At 40.5% G+C, this 14,843-nt stretch overlaps 1 protein-coding gene across 2 annotated transcripts in view; it reads right to left on the bottom strand.

The window, feature by feature from the left end:
• CD2 (CD2 molecule) overlaps window positions 1-9,680 on the bottom strand; it is a 35,485-nt gene extending 25,805 nt beyond the window's left edge. For both annotated transcript variants that reach the window (XM_007485259.2, XM_007485260.2), the window contains exons 1-3: window positions 9,486-9,680; window positions 8,881-9,186; window positions 7,384-7,632 (exon numbers count right to left, since the gene is read on the bottom strand). In XM_007485259.2, the coding sequence (XP_007485321.2) occupies window positions 7,384-7,632; window positions 8,881-9,186; window positions 9,486-9,534 (604 nt within the window). In that variant the 5' untranslated portion in view covers window positions 9,535-9,680. The remainder of the gene's footprint in view (window positions 1-7,383; window positions 7,633-8,880; window positions 9,187-9,485) is intronic.
• Between the last annotated feature and the right edge of the window lie 5,163 nt (window positions 9,681-14,843).

Raw genomic sequence — 14,843 nt, 5'->3', positions numbered from 1 at the left:
AACCACAATTGCCTAGCCCTTATCATTCTTCTACCTTGGAATCAACAATGATTCGGAGACAGAAGGAATGGGTTAAAAAAAAAAGTACAGTAATACCTCGGTTTTCATTGACATTGATTATCCTCAGTTTCGGTTTTTGTCGATAATTTGTGTGAAAAATTAGTCTGCGTTTCCGTTGGTTGCCTTGGATTTTGTTGGCATGCCCATGTGACCTTGCTGCTAATTTTGTGAAAACAAAGGGTGACCCATGCATTCTCCTGCTCTGTGTGTCCTTGTTTCTCATTGTGTGAGCATCATCCCACACATCTAGACAAACAATTCCATTATTTTCCATTGTTTTTGTACTTTTTAAATTGATTTTGAGTGCTAATACTCCAATTACATTTAAGTGATCACTGCCTATACAGTATTTGGTTTAATGTGTTTATTTTGTATTTTTCTGTTTCAAAAGGTACATAACACATGTGCTCAAATCTCATTGGCCTTGTTAAGTGTTCTCCTTGCTAATGAGCTAACCCTTTCCTTTTAGCTCCATCATGGGACCAAAGAAAGTTTCCAGACAGTGCCTTGATATCTAAGGTCCTTAAGGAGGGGGATTCCCTTCCAAACAATAACCTCTCTCTCCCCTCCTCACCATCTTCCATATGCCAAGAAGAGCCTTCAGAAAGGTGGATGCCATGTTAAATGCTCATTTAATCTTTACATCAGTCTTTTATATTCATTTTATATTCATTTCTTATTGTTTTTAATATTAAACACTATATTTATTCTCTATAGAATACATTTTGGGTATGCATTTTGGAGTGTCTAGAATGAATTAATTGGATTTACATTGATTTATACGGACATAATTGCCTTGGTTTTTGTTGGTTTCAGATTTCTCTGGTTGTTTTTCAAGGGATTATTGACAAAAAAACTGAGCTATCACTGTAAAAGAAAGGGAAGGAGGGATAACTAGGTAGCATAGGGGATAGAGAGCCAGACTTGGAGTTGGGAGGATCTGGGTTCAAATTTGACCTCAGATGCTTCCTAGCTATGTGACCCTGGGCAAGTCACTTAAGCCCCTTTGCCTATTCATTTCCACTCTTCTGCCTTGGAACCAATACACAGTTTTGGTTTTAATACAGAAGGGAAGAGTCTTTTAAAAATAAATTATATATATTTATAATATTAAAAGATAAAATATGTTGATATTATACTATACATATATTTTATGCATTTCTGAGTTTCCAAACTTTTTTTTTCATCAGTTGACCTTCACATGTTATCTATAGCTTCTGCAAAACTTCCCCAAAAATTCCCATTTAATTGCTTATGTTGACTGACAATTTATCAAAAATATAATGGGGAAAGTTCCAATGGAGAAAGGATACCTGTATTTCATTTTATGTTTGTTAAATTCAGAATAAAAAATATAAATGAATAAACAAGTAAATGAAGATGGGAAGGAAGAAAGGAAAGAGAGAGAGAAAGAAGGAAAGAAGATACAAAGAAAGAGAGAGAGAGGAAGGGAGAAAGAAAGAAAGAAAGAAAGAAAGAAAGAAAGAAAGAAAGAAAGAAAGAAAGAGAAAGAAAGAAAGAAAGAAAGAAAGAAAGAAAGAAAGAAAGAAAGAAAGAAAGAAAGAAAGAAAGAAAGAAAGAAAGAAAGAAAGAAAGAAAGAAAGAAAGAAAGAAAGAAAGAAAGGAGGAAAGGAGGAAAGGAGGAAAGGAGGAAAGGAGGAAAGGAGGAAAGGAAGGAAGGAAGGAAGGAAGGAAGGAAGGAAGGAAGGAAGGAAGGAAGGAAGGAAGGAAGGAAGGAAGGAAGGAAGAAGAAAGAAAGAAAGAAAGAAAGAAAGAAAGAAAGAAAGAAAGAAAGAAAGAAAGAAAGAAAGAAAGAAAGAAAGAAAGAAAGAAAGAAAGAAAGAAAGAAAGAAAGAAAGAAAGAAAGAAAGAAAGAAAGAAAGAAAGAAAGAAAGAAAGAAAGAAAGAAAGAAAGAAAGAAAGGAGGAAAGGAAGGAAGGAAGAGAGGGAGGAAGGAAGGAAGGAAGGAAGGAAGGAAGGAAGGAAGGAAGGAAGGAAGGAAGGAAGGAAGGAAGGAAGGAAGGAAGGAAGGAAGGAAGAAAGAAAGAAAGAAAGAAAGAAAGAAAGAAAGAAAGAAAGAAAGAAAGAAAGAAAGAAAGAAAGAAAGAAAGAAAGAAAGAAAGAAAGAAAGAAAGAAAGAAAGAAAGAAAGAAAGAAAGAAAGAAAGAAAGAGAGAGAGAAAGAGAGAGAAAGAGAGAAAGAGAGAGAGAAAGGAAATAAGACTGAGAGACAGCATTAGAACACATGTCCTCTGACTCTAAAGCCTAGTGCCCTTTCCCCTGTAGCAGTCCTCTGGAACTTAGGCTTTCTATATTGAACTAGACTGTTCTCCATCTCATAGATACACAGTCATTGGCTGAGCCTGGATTTCAAGCCTTTGTATGTATGAAGAGACCAGAGGTCTCATCCTGTTGGCATAACCTTTAAGAACCCAGAGTTACTTCCGTGCCAGGATAAGGTGTCAAAATAAACTTGAGTGAAGGTAAAAGGAAGCCACAGAGCTAGGGGAGAGAGAACTTTTCTCCATCTTAGTGACAGAGGGGGAAGGGAGAGTTAGAGGCTGATGACAAGATCACTTTATGGATCCCCACTTAAGTCTCAGGATTTTCAGCTGGGCTGCTCCCTGAGTCACTGCCCTCTTGCCAGTCACTGAAGTAAGCCCAACAAGTACCCTAACACCCAGGCCAAGGCAAGCATTCTACCCTCTGGACCCTCGATTGAGTTTAATGATAAGGAAAATGAAACCTAGTGAGATGAAGTAGAATGGTGAGGGTGGTTGGCACAATAAACAGTATGCTGATCCTGGAGTCCAGAAGACCTGAATTCAAATTCCAGCTTTCACACTTAATAGTTTGGGAGACTTATGGACAAATCAGCTAACCTTGCTCATTCTCAGTTTCTTCATCTGAATAATGGGGATAATAATAAACGTAAGACCTCCCTCCTTCCCAGGATGAGAAATGAGAAAATATAGGTAATAAAAGCGAAAGCATCATATATATTTGCCAGTTGTCATACTGTTTCTATTCCAGGTCACCCCACTAAGTTTGAAGAGGATTAAAATTTATGCCTCTCCTACTAGCCCAGTTCTCCATCCTCTCTAGCATATAGACTCTCTAAAAGTACGTCTGGGTGCCACAAAAGTGACCAATTCTTTGCAAAGCAGCTTTGTCTGGGAAGCAGTGTCACTCATTAGACATCCTCAGCAACTCTGAAAGGAGCACCACTGTTAGCGAGGATTTCCTCTAAACTGCCTCCCATACTTTCAGCTTTTCTTTTGGGACCCTGACTCTATCATCTTTTGCTTGGGGAGAAGAAAGAGTGGGCTGCCAAGTTCTCCTCATCCTTCCCTCTCTAGATTTCGTTAATGTCAGTGTTCCATCCTTCACAAATCCTCAGAGCTGGGACCTCAGACAGAGGCCGTCTGGTCCAACCCATACTTAAATAAGAATCTGCCCTTTGATACCTTGAAGCTCTCATTCCTTTGTGGAGGTGGGGGTCCACCAGTGTTCAACATAGCATATGAGGTCAGTTTTTTTTTCAATTACTTTTGCTGAATTCCTTTTCTCCTCTCCTACTTTTCCTTTTTTTTTCTTTAAAAAGAAATGAGAAAGGTTAGCTAGGTGGTTCATTGGATAGAGTACCAGGTCTAGAGTCAGGAGGATCTGGGTTCAATTCCAGCCTTATACACTTCCCAGTCATGTGACCCTGGGCAAGTGGCTGAACCTTGTTTGCCTAATCCTTGTCCTTAGAGTCATTACTAGGAGAGAAAGTAAGAATTTAAAAAATAAATAAGTGAGAAGTTATATTTCCCTGTATTTTTCCTAGTCCTTCTTCTGGGAGTGGGGGGGGGGGGGTAGGGGTGGGAATTCCAACAATACACCCAGCAAGCAGACAGCCAGACCTTATCTGAAGACTTCCAGTAAAGAGAAACTCTATTAACCAACCAACCAAATAATATTGATTAAGAGTCAGTTTGATCACTATAGTCATCATCATCATAGCTAGCATTATATAGCACTTAAAGTTTGCAAAGCACTTTAAAATATTTTCTCATTGTCTTGAATATTGACCTCATTCTAACAGTAGTAACTAGGGGCTTTCTTCTATTTACCTCCTTAAGTAGGCACATGACAAATAGTGGGAACTTGATACCATAGGTCCATATTGGCAACCCTATGGTGTACTTGATGGAGTGTGCAGAGGGACCTGCTCACCTCCTCTTCTTTACCATGCCTGAGGACATTTCTCACATCACCTGCCCCTCTTCCAGCAGCCCAATAGGAATGCTTCCTCCCTCCCCTGTCTGGGGTAAGACTCGGGGGCTCACATGCAGTGTGAGAGTTGCAATTTGGGCACTCAGTCTTTAAAAGGTTCACCATCACTGCCCTAGGTGAACACTTGGGAACTGTAGAGAAAGAGTAGTGGAATCTCACACTGGAAATCTTTTCTTCTCTTGACTAAACATCCCCACCCTTTCACCTTATCCTCATACAACATGACCTCTGCTTCACCCTCCTAGAAACCCTCCTCTGAATGTCCTCAAGCTTATCGATATGCTTCTCAAACACAATCCCAAGAACTGAATGTAATTCTCTTGACCCGATCTGACTAGGGCAGAGTACAACATGACTTCCACCTCCTTGGTCCTGAACACTTGGATAAATCTTTTGATTTGATCTAATAACATTCACTTTGGGGCCTGCCAAATCTTTCTGAGTTTACATACCACTAACCCACTCAGAATCATGATCAAGTCAGGCCTCCTCCAGCCTTGTGCTGGGAAAGTTGATTTTTAGAAACCAAGAATAAGACTCTACATTCACGACTGTTGAATTTCATCTTGGGTTAGCCCTTTAAGATCTTTTGGGATCCTGACTGTCATCTACCTGTAGCTCTCTCTCCTGGACAGTGTTCAGCTACAAACTGAAGAAATATCATAGCTATGGCTCTAGGCACAGCATTGATAAAAAAAAATATTCAACAGCACCAGGGGACCAAGGCTTCTGTCTGTCCAGTTCAATTCAATCCAATTCAAAAAGCATTTATCAAGCTCCTATTACATGTCAGGAATTATACACTGTGCAAGACTTATGGGACATGGACAAAAATGAAAACTCCTATCTTTGAAGAATCTCCATTTCATCAAGGAGAAACTAACTAGTACACAAATATGTACACATAAAATGTACAAAATGTTTGCTCTATGGGGCGATCACAATATCCCATACTCAAACCAATACATCTCCCCTGGTTTTATCCATTTGATGGGATTCTAGGGCACAGACTTTTGTCTCAAAGACTCACATCCCATGGAGCTGGACCTGTAGGTTCCAGGGTCACCTTGCTGAAGTGATGCAAAGAGCAATCGATTGGTCTACAGTGACTAAGGTTCTGTCTGTAAAAGCTGAGGGGCGGGGTGTGAAGGAGGGGGCAATGGTTCAATCATGTCAGAGGAATGTACCCACTTTTTTAGGCTAGAAAAAAAAAGAGTTAGGAAAGAATCCTTCGTTTTCAAAAGTTTTCCCTCCCTTGGACTGCCAACAAGATGCTAGATCCTGTATCTACCTCCATTGAGAGGTACACCCTTCTTACGTAAGTCAACACCCTATAACCTCATCAAGTCTTTTGAGAAGACTCATGGAATTGAGCTCTCATCACCCCTGGTGCAATGCAGGGTATCCCAAAAGACTTAGTGTGATTGTTGTGAGTTAGCATGACTCAGAATTGCTTTTAATTACCCATCATTTCTTTCAAAAGGAAAGAGGGTGTGATTGGGGAAAGTATCTCTTGGATTGCTTGTTAGTTTGAGTGCCGTGGGGAATTTCTAAGAATAGTACCTTTAACACAATATGCCATTCTTCTTACAACTCTCCCTAAACATTTGACCTCATACTCCAGACAACAGGACGGTCCAAGACAAGGGTATGGTTGCATCTGAATTAATCACCTCTGATAGAATGTAAGCTTCCTGAGGCCAAGGATTGCTTCACTTTGTCTTTGTGTCCCCAACATCTAGCATAGTGTCTGATACCTTGTTGGCACTTAATAAATACTTGTTGGTCAGTTGATTGTAGAACTGGCATCTCCAGAGCATTGGATATGTTGCCTTTCTGGTGAGCAACAATGAAGGCAAAAAGGCAGCATGATCTAGTAGCTAGCTAGTCACTAGTGGGCTGGTCTTGGACTCAGGAAGAACTGAGTTCAAGTCAGATCTCTGTCTATGATCCTGGGAAAGTCATATACCTCAATATGCCAGGCAACTCTCTAAAACTATAAGAACCAGTAGAGGTAAGGGGGTGGAGACAAGATGGTGGAGTACATGGAGGAACTGACTGTTCAACCAATTTAAAAATAATGCCTCAAGGGGGCAGCTGGGTAGCTCAGTAGATTGAGAGCCAGGCCTAGAGATGGGAGGTCCTAGGTTCAAATTTGACCTCAGACACTTTCCAGCTGTGTGACCCTGAGCAAGTCACTTGACCCCCCATTGCCTAGCCCTTACCACTCTTCTGCCTTGGAGCCAATACACAGTATTGACTCCAAGATGGAAGGTAAGGGTTTAAATAAATAAATAAAATAAAATAATGCCTCAAAAATAATTCTGGAACAAAAGAGCTAACAAAAGGACAAATGGAAACAATTTTCCATCCCAAGACAACTTAGGAAGTCATAAGGAAAGGTCTCTTATACTAGGTGAGTGGTGGCACTCCTACCCACCTTTATAACTCCAACAGCAGACCTTGGAAACTACTGCAGCAGCTGCGATAACCGTAGCTTCAGGAGCTCAGCCCACAGAAAGAGACTACATCTGACTTTTACTAGTTAGATGATCATGGGCCAGTCTCTTAAACTCCAAGCCTCTACTTGCTCATCTGTAATATGGGGAATAATAATACTTCTAGTATTCATCTCAAGGGTCATCAAAGTGGTGTAGTCGAAAGAGTACTAAAGCCTAGAGTCAGGAAGATCTCAGTTCAAATACAGCCTTGGACATTTACTAGTTGTGTGACCCTGGGCAAGTCACTTAACCTCTATTTGCCTCAGTTCCTCATTTATAAAACAGGGACACACTGGAGGATGAAATGGCAAACCACACCAGTATTTTTGCCAAGAAAATCCCATTGACAAAGTCCATGTAATCACAGAGAACCAGACACAAGTTAGCCACAATAGAAAGTACTTATCTTACAGGCTTGTTATAAGACTCAAGTCAGAGAAGGGATAGAGATTGTTTTTGCTCATTTGAAAATGCTAGATAAATAAATACCAGTTACTACACTTATTATTAACATGGCTGTTTCATACCTGTTGCCAACTACCCACCTGTACAAGGGTTTTGAACCACCACCTCCTTCTCACTGGCTTTGTTTTTCACCACACATCTCAACTGCCATGGGGGAAGATTTGGCCAGGTGTACTTGAGCCTCATTTCCTCACTTTTCACGGTCCCCTTCTTCAGAGGCTGTGTCCCATTGTCAAACAAAGTCAGCTCGGCGTTCGTCTCATTCTGCACCTCACAAACCACGCTCCTTTTGGTGCAGTCCCATGTCATTACTGGCTGTGAAACAGCCTCTTTGAAAAGAAAGAGGAAAAGTCCCATTTACCTTGAGAACATCCCTGAATGGAGCGCGGGTTCCAGTTTGTGTAGCCCACATGGAACTAAAAGCAAAGCTGGCCCTGGGTCAGAGTAGGGATGTGACTCTAAGGTCATAGCCAGGTAGGAAAAGCTAAATGGTGGCAAATCACTTCAATTCCATTCCATTCCACACAAAATTTTGAATTAAATTAAATTTTCATTTGAATTACAGTAGCGTGTAATCTCCAGGAGGGTAGAAACTATTTGTATTTGTCTTTGTAGCCTCAAAAACAATCACTATGCCGTGTACATCGTGGTGTTTATCTATATTGAGATTTTACTTAGCTCACACTTCAAATTGCTTCCTCTGGTTATTGGGGAGGACAAAGGTGCTTTGAGAGTGGAAATATAAAGGAAGAGGTATGGATGAGGGTAGAAAGGAAGGAGAAGAGAGGCGAAGGGCAAGGAGTTCTAGATAGAAAAGGCAAGAAGATACTTCATGAAATAATGTGTTTTCCATCCCTGAGAATGTGTAAGAAGAGATTGAATGAGCATACATTGGTGAGGTTATAGAAAGGACCCATATCACAGATAAATGGCTTCTATTGAGCTAAATGACCTATAAGATCTCTCAACTGGACCATTTGGTCCCAGAAGAGGCATCATGTCATAACAGAGAGGGTTGGTCTTGGAGCTAAGAAGACACGTGTTCAAATTTTGCTACTAATGATCTTGCAACCCTAGACAAGCCACATAACCAACCAACACTGAAAATATCCATTATAAATGAGTGGACCATTTACACTGGCATTGGAAGCATCCCCGCACACCAGTACTTCCCTATACTGATGGAATCAGATAGTCTAAGGATGTTTAGGGAAGTCCACTCATTTTTCATTGCTTATTTACTCTTACAGCTAATAAGTTGCTTCATGCAGAAGGTCATGGGAAAAACAACAGATCAAAGTAAGAATGGTGGGTGGGTGGGGTGGCAGGAGAGGCAATAAAGAGACCACATGAGGAATCAGGTCATCAGAGGACACTGACACACTACGCAGCTTCCTCAGGAAGACGTGACTAAAATTTTAGCCCGGTCATCTGTCCAGTCAGAACTTTATTGGCCTCCTGCTTGTTTCTCCACTAATCGCCTCTTTACTGGAGTTCCTACTCAGCCAGAAGACATAGAAATGTTGACTGTCTAACCGGCAACCCCAAGGAAGAAGACTGAGAAAAAGAATACTCACTCATCACCCGCAAAGCCAATGTTTTCTCCAACAGGTTTGTTCCATTTTTATGATACACTGACACCTTGTAGATGCCCTCAAATGAACTGGTCAGCTCTTTAATTTTCAGAGTTCCATTGGCAGATATCTCATAGGTTGTATTATCTTTCAGGAAAAAAAGTTCATTCTGTTTTAACATTGCAATCACAGTCTGTCCTTTAGACCACCGTATGTCATCTGCTCCTCCATCCTGCTGGAAATGAGGAATGTCCAAAGAGATGGACTGAGTCAGTGCACCCCAAACAACATTGTCTTCTGTCATGGCTCCTGTCAAAAAAAAAAGCAGGGACATGGTGTAATATTAGAGAGCCATTGAGGAGATCGATTCACCCCCAAGATCTCAGAGCCAGTACTCAAGTGGAGGAGCCGGGTCTAGACTTCTGACTCCCAATCCCACACCCTTAAAGGAAAGAGAAGAAGACAGAATGATGCACCAGGAGACATTCTCACGAGGAAGAGAAACTTTTTCAGACCCCCTACAACCCGAAGTTTGGTGTTTCAAAAGCAGCTTCTCAAAACATCACAGGAAGAAGGAGAAACCATCAGAGAACAAACTGTTAACTTACCTCTTGGGGGAAAAAACAAAAGAATCAGGTAGGCGACTAAAAAATTCATCTTCAACTTGAGTAGCCAACGATATGACAAAGAGAGAAATGGCAACCTCCAGTAGGACCTCAAGCACTGCTCCCTCTTTCTGGCTCTTCTACATTTGTAATCTAAAGTTCCAGCTACCCAGTGCTCTCTTCTTGCCACTCAGCTTGTACAGTATTCTAATTCAGCTGGGTGGAAGTTGGGGGATGGGGCAAAGGGGTGGAGACCAAGGAGAGGATGCCAAGATGGGGAATAGATTTCTATAAGCCCAGAACGGCTTTCGAATTTTCAGTGATGGTGAGCAGCATGATTATAGGAAGGAGGTAGGGCATTCAAAGGCTTCCAAAGCTTGTTTTCCTCTCCCTCTTTCCTTCACTACTCCTTCCCCCCCTTTTACAGGGAATGGAGCAAAAGGGGGCACTGTGGCCCCACAAGACTTGATCTGTTTTAAAAATACTCGAGTGCTAAAAACTACAATATTTGGCACCTACCACGTAACAATCACTTTTGTGACTTCTTCCCAGTAAAGTGTCCTCAGCCCAATTGTAAACCCCTCGATGATAGAGGGATGAGCGCTTATTGCTTTTGTGAATGAACCTTTACAGATAATCGGTGTTTTGGTAGAGTTTTCAAAATGTTCAAATTCAAATGATGCCTACAGCAACATTCTTGAGGCAGGGGCAGCATTTTGTAGCATTTATACCTTAATATAATCTAGTGTGTCATTTTATATTTGCATGATAAATTATCATATTGGATTAGATAATACTATACGATATAAGTTGTTATGTTAATTCTATTACGTGATGTTCATTCGATTTTATGTTGTTGTGTTGTATTGTGTTATATTGTCTTGTGTTGTATTACGGTTTGTTATGTTATGAGGTTATGTTATATGATGTTATGTTATGTTATATTATATTTCCCCATAAAGAGGCTGAAGGTCAGAGAGCACTTGCTCCCTGTGTCAGAGATGGGATTTAAACCCAGGTCTTCCTAATTCCAATTCCTACATTCTATCCATGGCAATATGTTGCTTTTACACTATTTTCCTCATCCACCTGCCCCTGTTCTCCCCATTTCCCACAATCCCAGCATGTCTGGATGAATTTAGAGACTAGCTTTTTCCCCCCTTTTTTTAAATTTAAACCCTTACCTTCCATCTTGGAATCAATACTGTGTATTGGTTCCAAGGCTGACGAGTGGTAAGGGCTAGGCAGTGAGGGTCAAGTGACTTGCCCAGCGTCACACTCTGAGGCCACATTTGAACCTAGGACCTCCCGTCTCTAGGCCTGGCTCTCAATCCACTAAAGTACCCAGCATCCCCCTAGAGACTAGCTATCGATCAAAGGTTTAGCTCGTGAGTTCTTAACTCAGTTTGTGCCGTAGGTCCTTTTGCCAGTCTTGGAAAGTCTTTGGACTGCTTCTCACAGTAATGTTTTTTAGATTCATAAAATAAAATAAATAGGATTACAAAGGAAATATGGACATTTTCATGGCAATAGTTTCCAAAATATATTTTTTTAAATCCTTACTTTCCATCTTGGAATCAATTCCAACATAGAAAAGTGGTAAAGGCTAGGCAATGGGGGTTAAGTGACTTCCCAGGGTCTCATAGCTGGGAAGTATCTGAGGTCAAATTTGAACCCAGGACCTCCTGTCTCTAGGCCTGACTCTCCATCCACTGAGCTACCCAGCTGCCCCCCAAAATATTTTTTTAAAAAGAAAATTAAATGATCTCAGGGGAAGAATTCCTGGTTTAGGCCATCCAGCATTACTTCTTTCATTTCAATTTGACAAACATTAAGACCTGTATCCTGACTAGAGAGCTAAGCATTGGGAACACTTACAGAATACGGATGGAATAATGATGCCCAAGTAAAGGAAATATGACACATACAGAAATAATAAGAAGTCAGAAGTTCATAAGAGAGTTGCACAAGTTATGTGATTCTAAGGGAAGAAAGGTCAATACTGCCTAGGAGTAAATATCGTGGGGCTTTCTGGAAGAATTGAGCCAAGATTCTTCAGCGTTGCTATTAGGAAAAAAGAGCAAATCCAAAGATTATAGATTTACTGTTACAAGGGAACTTAAAGGTCATCTAACCCAAAAACCCTCTTTTTTACAGAAAAGGGAACTGAGGTTCAGAGATGAAAGGGAGTTGTCCAACTTCACCTACACCTCTATTAAGAAATAGAATAAGTATTTGAACCCAAGTCCTCTGATTCTGAAAGCAGAACTTATAACCTGAAGTGCTGAGTCCTCTCAGATTGGGTTTAGCTTTTGAACTCGGGACCTGGAAATTCAGAAACTTGGAACTTCAAGCCAATGAGGTCTCAGGTGAGTGAAGGGGGTGGGGTGTGCGGGGATAAAGCAGGGCAAAACATAAAATGCTACATTTACTAAAAGGCAAAAAAAAAATGGAAGAAGATGATTCTACGTGGAAAGCAGTCAAAAATCAATGACTCTGCTGTCTTAAAATCAAAGACTCCAAACTTTCATTTTAATTCACCCAACATTTTCAGAATATCTCTTGGATATAAAATATGGTGCTCCTCACATGAAATCCCCTGGGATGGAAAGGTGGGAAATCATTTTTTTTTATGTCACCATTGGTTGTATGAACAAAATGAAAGGACCCAGAATTAACAGAATCACATCATTTAGAACTGGAATGATCCTCAGTGACCTAGTGGTCCGATTCAGACCCAAAAAGGAAGCCTTTCTACAAAAATCCCCCAAAGCATCATCCTGCCTTTGAAAACTCAATGACAGGGACCTCCCTACCACCTTACCACCACCACTACCCACGCTCTCTCTCTGGCTGTCCATTCTATTTTGGGACCGCTCTTGCAGGAGGTCTTCCTTGACATCAGGCCTAAATTTACCTTTTTTACAACTTCCACCCTGATCTGACCCCTGAGATCATACAGAACAAATTGAATCCCTCCTCCACTCAACAAACCTGAAAATACTAGTGTTCACATTTCCCACTGAGTCTTCTCTTCTCCAGATTAAATAGCACTAGTTCCTTCATCCTCCTCTATCTTGGGTAAAGCAGGAATTAAGTCAGAAAATTCTAAAAGGGCAGGTGAAGAAATGGGTACAGAGCTCCAAGATGAGCAAAAGTCGAGGAGTGAAAGTCAAAATTTAGCTGCCCTTGAGTTTAGACTGGTTGTCCAATTTGCCTTGCTCTAAAGCACCATGGATCACCAGTCCTTTGGAGAGAGGTCCTTCCTCTGCAATTTCAACCATCCAATGCTGCAGCCAAAGTTTGATTCAGGAATACATTTTGTAGTTAATAAAGGAAATGATACCCATAGAACACTTCATATAACAGTTAGGGGAAATAATGAAAAACAAAACCAAAACTCAGAGTTGGTTGAGAGGATGCATCGGGAACTGCCACCTCCTACGTCATCTTAGATATGTAAGAGGACTTGGCTTCAAATCTTCTTTGAGTGACCTTGAGCAAATGATTTAATTTCTCTTGTGCTTTGTTTTACTCGTCTTCAAAATGAACAATTTGGAGTAGATGACTTCTAAGGACTCTTCCATCTCAAAAATTATAATCCAAGATTTTTTTTTCTGTCTCGTTAGCCCAATTTCCTTCTCTATAAAATGGGGGATAGACTCAATCACCAGGGTTCCTTTCAGGTCTAAGAAAATCACTCTATGATATAGTAAAAAGAAAAAGTTTATGCCCTACTCATCATTTGGATTATCTTCGCCGCTGTGTAGGGAGGCCAGGAGATCTCAAAATAAGAATCCTAACATGAAAGGCATACTCTGGCTGCTGATCCATTCAAATAACCCCCAGATGGTTTCTTGGGGGTCCATTTCAGAAAGGAAGACATTTAGGGGGAGATTGGAGAAGGCCAACTGGGATCAGTCAGTACACATATTTGTTAAACAGTTTATATATGTGTATATGGATAGATTGTAGTAGATAGATTGTGTGTGTGTGTGTGTGTGTGTGTGTGTGAGAGAGAGAGAGAGAGAGAGAGAGAGAGAGAGAGAGAGAGAGAGAGAGAGAGAGAGAGAGAATGAATACAAGCGATTTTGGGGAAAGTACCAAAGGGGATGAGGAAAGATTTCCTATAGAAGATAATGCTTAAGCTGAGTCTTGCAGGAAACCATGGGTTGTAAGTAGCAGAGGGCATCAGGGAGTATATAACAGGCCCCTCAAACAGTGACTTTGAAGGCACAGTAACAGGAAATTAAGTGTCAAAATCAAGTGTTGTGTTCTTGGAATGGTGATTAAGCCAACATTCCTGGACTGAATTCAAAAAGAAGAGTATGGCGAGAGAAAACTGAAGTAAGAAAGGGTTGGGTTTGAAGGATATTTAAATGTTCAACAGATTCGTTTATGTTTGATTTTAGAAGCAATAGGGAGCATGGGAATTACATGATCAGAAAAGCATTATAGGAGAAACTTTTGGTTGGTGTTTGAAGAATGGATTGAAGTGGAGAGAGGCTTGAAGCAGAAAGACCAAAAGGTAGGCTACTGCAATAGGTCAAATGACAGGTGACAAGGACTAGGGTGATGGTAAGTGAATGGAGAGGAGTGTATGAGAGAGAGGGTGTAAAAATAGAAAGAATGCGTTGCAAAAAGAGAGGAAATTGAAGTATTTTGGAGGAATCAAGGCTCAAATCTGAGTAACTGTAACTGAAAAGTTCTATTTTTCAGTGTGGAAAGAGTACTGGAATAGGAGTCAAGAGACTTGGACATTAGTCCAGGCTAGCAGAACACAGACGAAAGGGAAGAGAAAGTGTATTAGAGTATATCTTAATGGCTTGTTTTAATCCATGATTGAGAAACCATCTTTCCAGCTTACCTTCCCCCCAATCTCAGGCATGTGGCCAGGAAGTGACATCTCTATTTATGACTAAAGTTGCAAAACCCAAAAGTCATTAGCAATAATATCCTTTAAAAGCCACTAGATATAATCACTACTCCCATGAAAGTCAGTCTTTCCATTCAACTGAATTTTTTAAATTATTCCTTTCTTCATTTGATTTTTTTGCCTCTTTTTCCAGTAGGTCAATTCTGGCTTTTTAGATACGATTTTCTTCCTTTGGTTCATGTACCTCTTTTTCTAGAAGACCTATGTTGCTTTTTAAGCTGTTTCCTTTTTCCCATTTTTCTTCAGCCTGTCTTATTTGGTTTTTGACTTCCTTTTTGAGCTCTTCCAGAGTCTGAGTCCAATTCCCAGGTTGTTGGGTTTTGGTTTTTTTGAGGTTTTGCTTGAAGTTCCTTGGATCCCAACATACTCTATTGATTCTGTTCTTTAATCCTTATCCCTATAGAAGCTTTTGATCATTACCTTCT

Source organism: Monodelphis domestica, chromosome 2, assembly GCF_027887165.1.
Source record: "Monodelphis domestica isolate mMonDom1 chromosome 2, mMonDom1.pri, whole genome shotgun sequence".
NCBI lineage: Eukaryota > Metazoa > Chordata > Mammalia > Didelphimorphia > Didelphidae > Monodelphis > Monodelphis domestica.
Note: the sequence above shows the minus strand (reverse complement) of the source record. Positions and strands in the feature narration are given on the sequence as shown.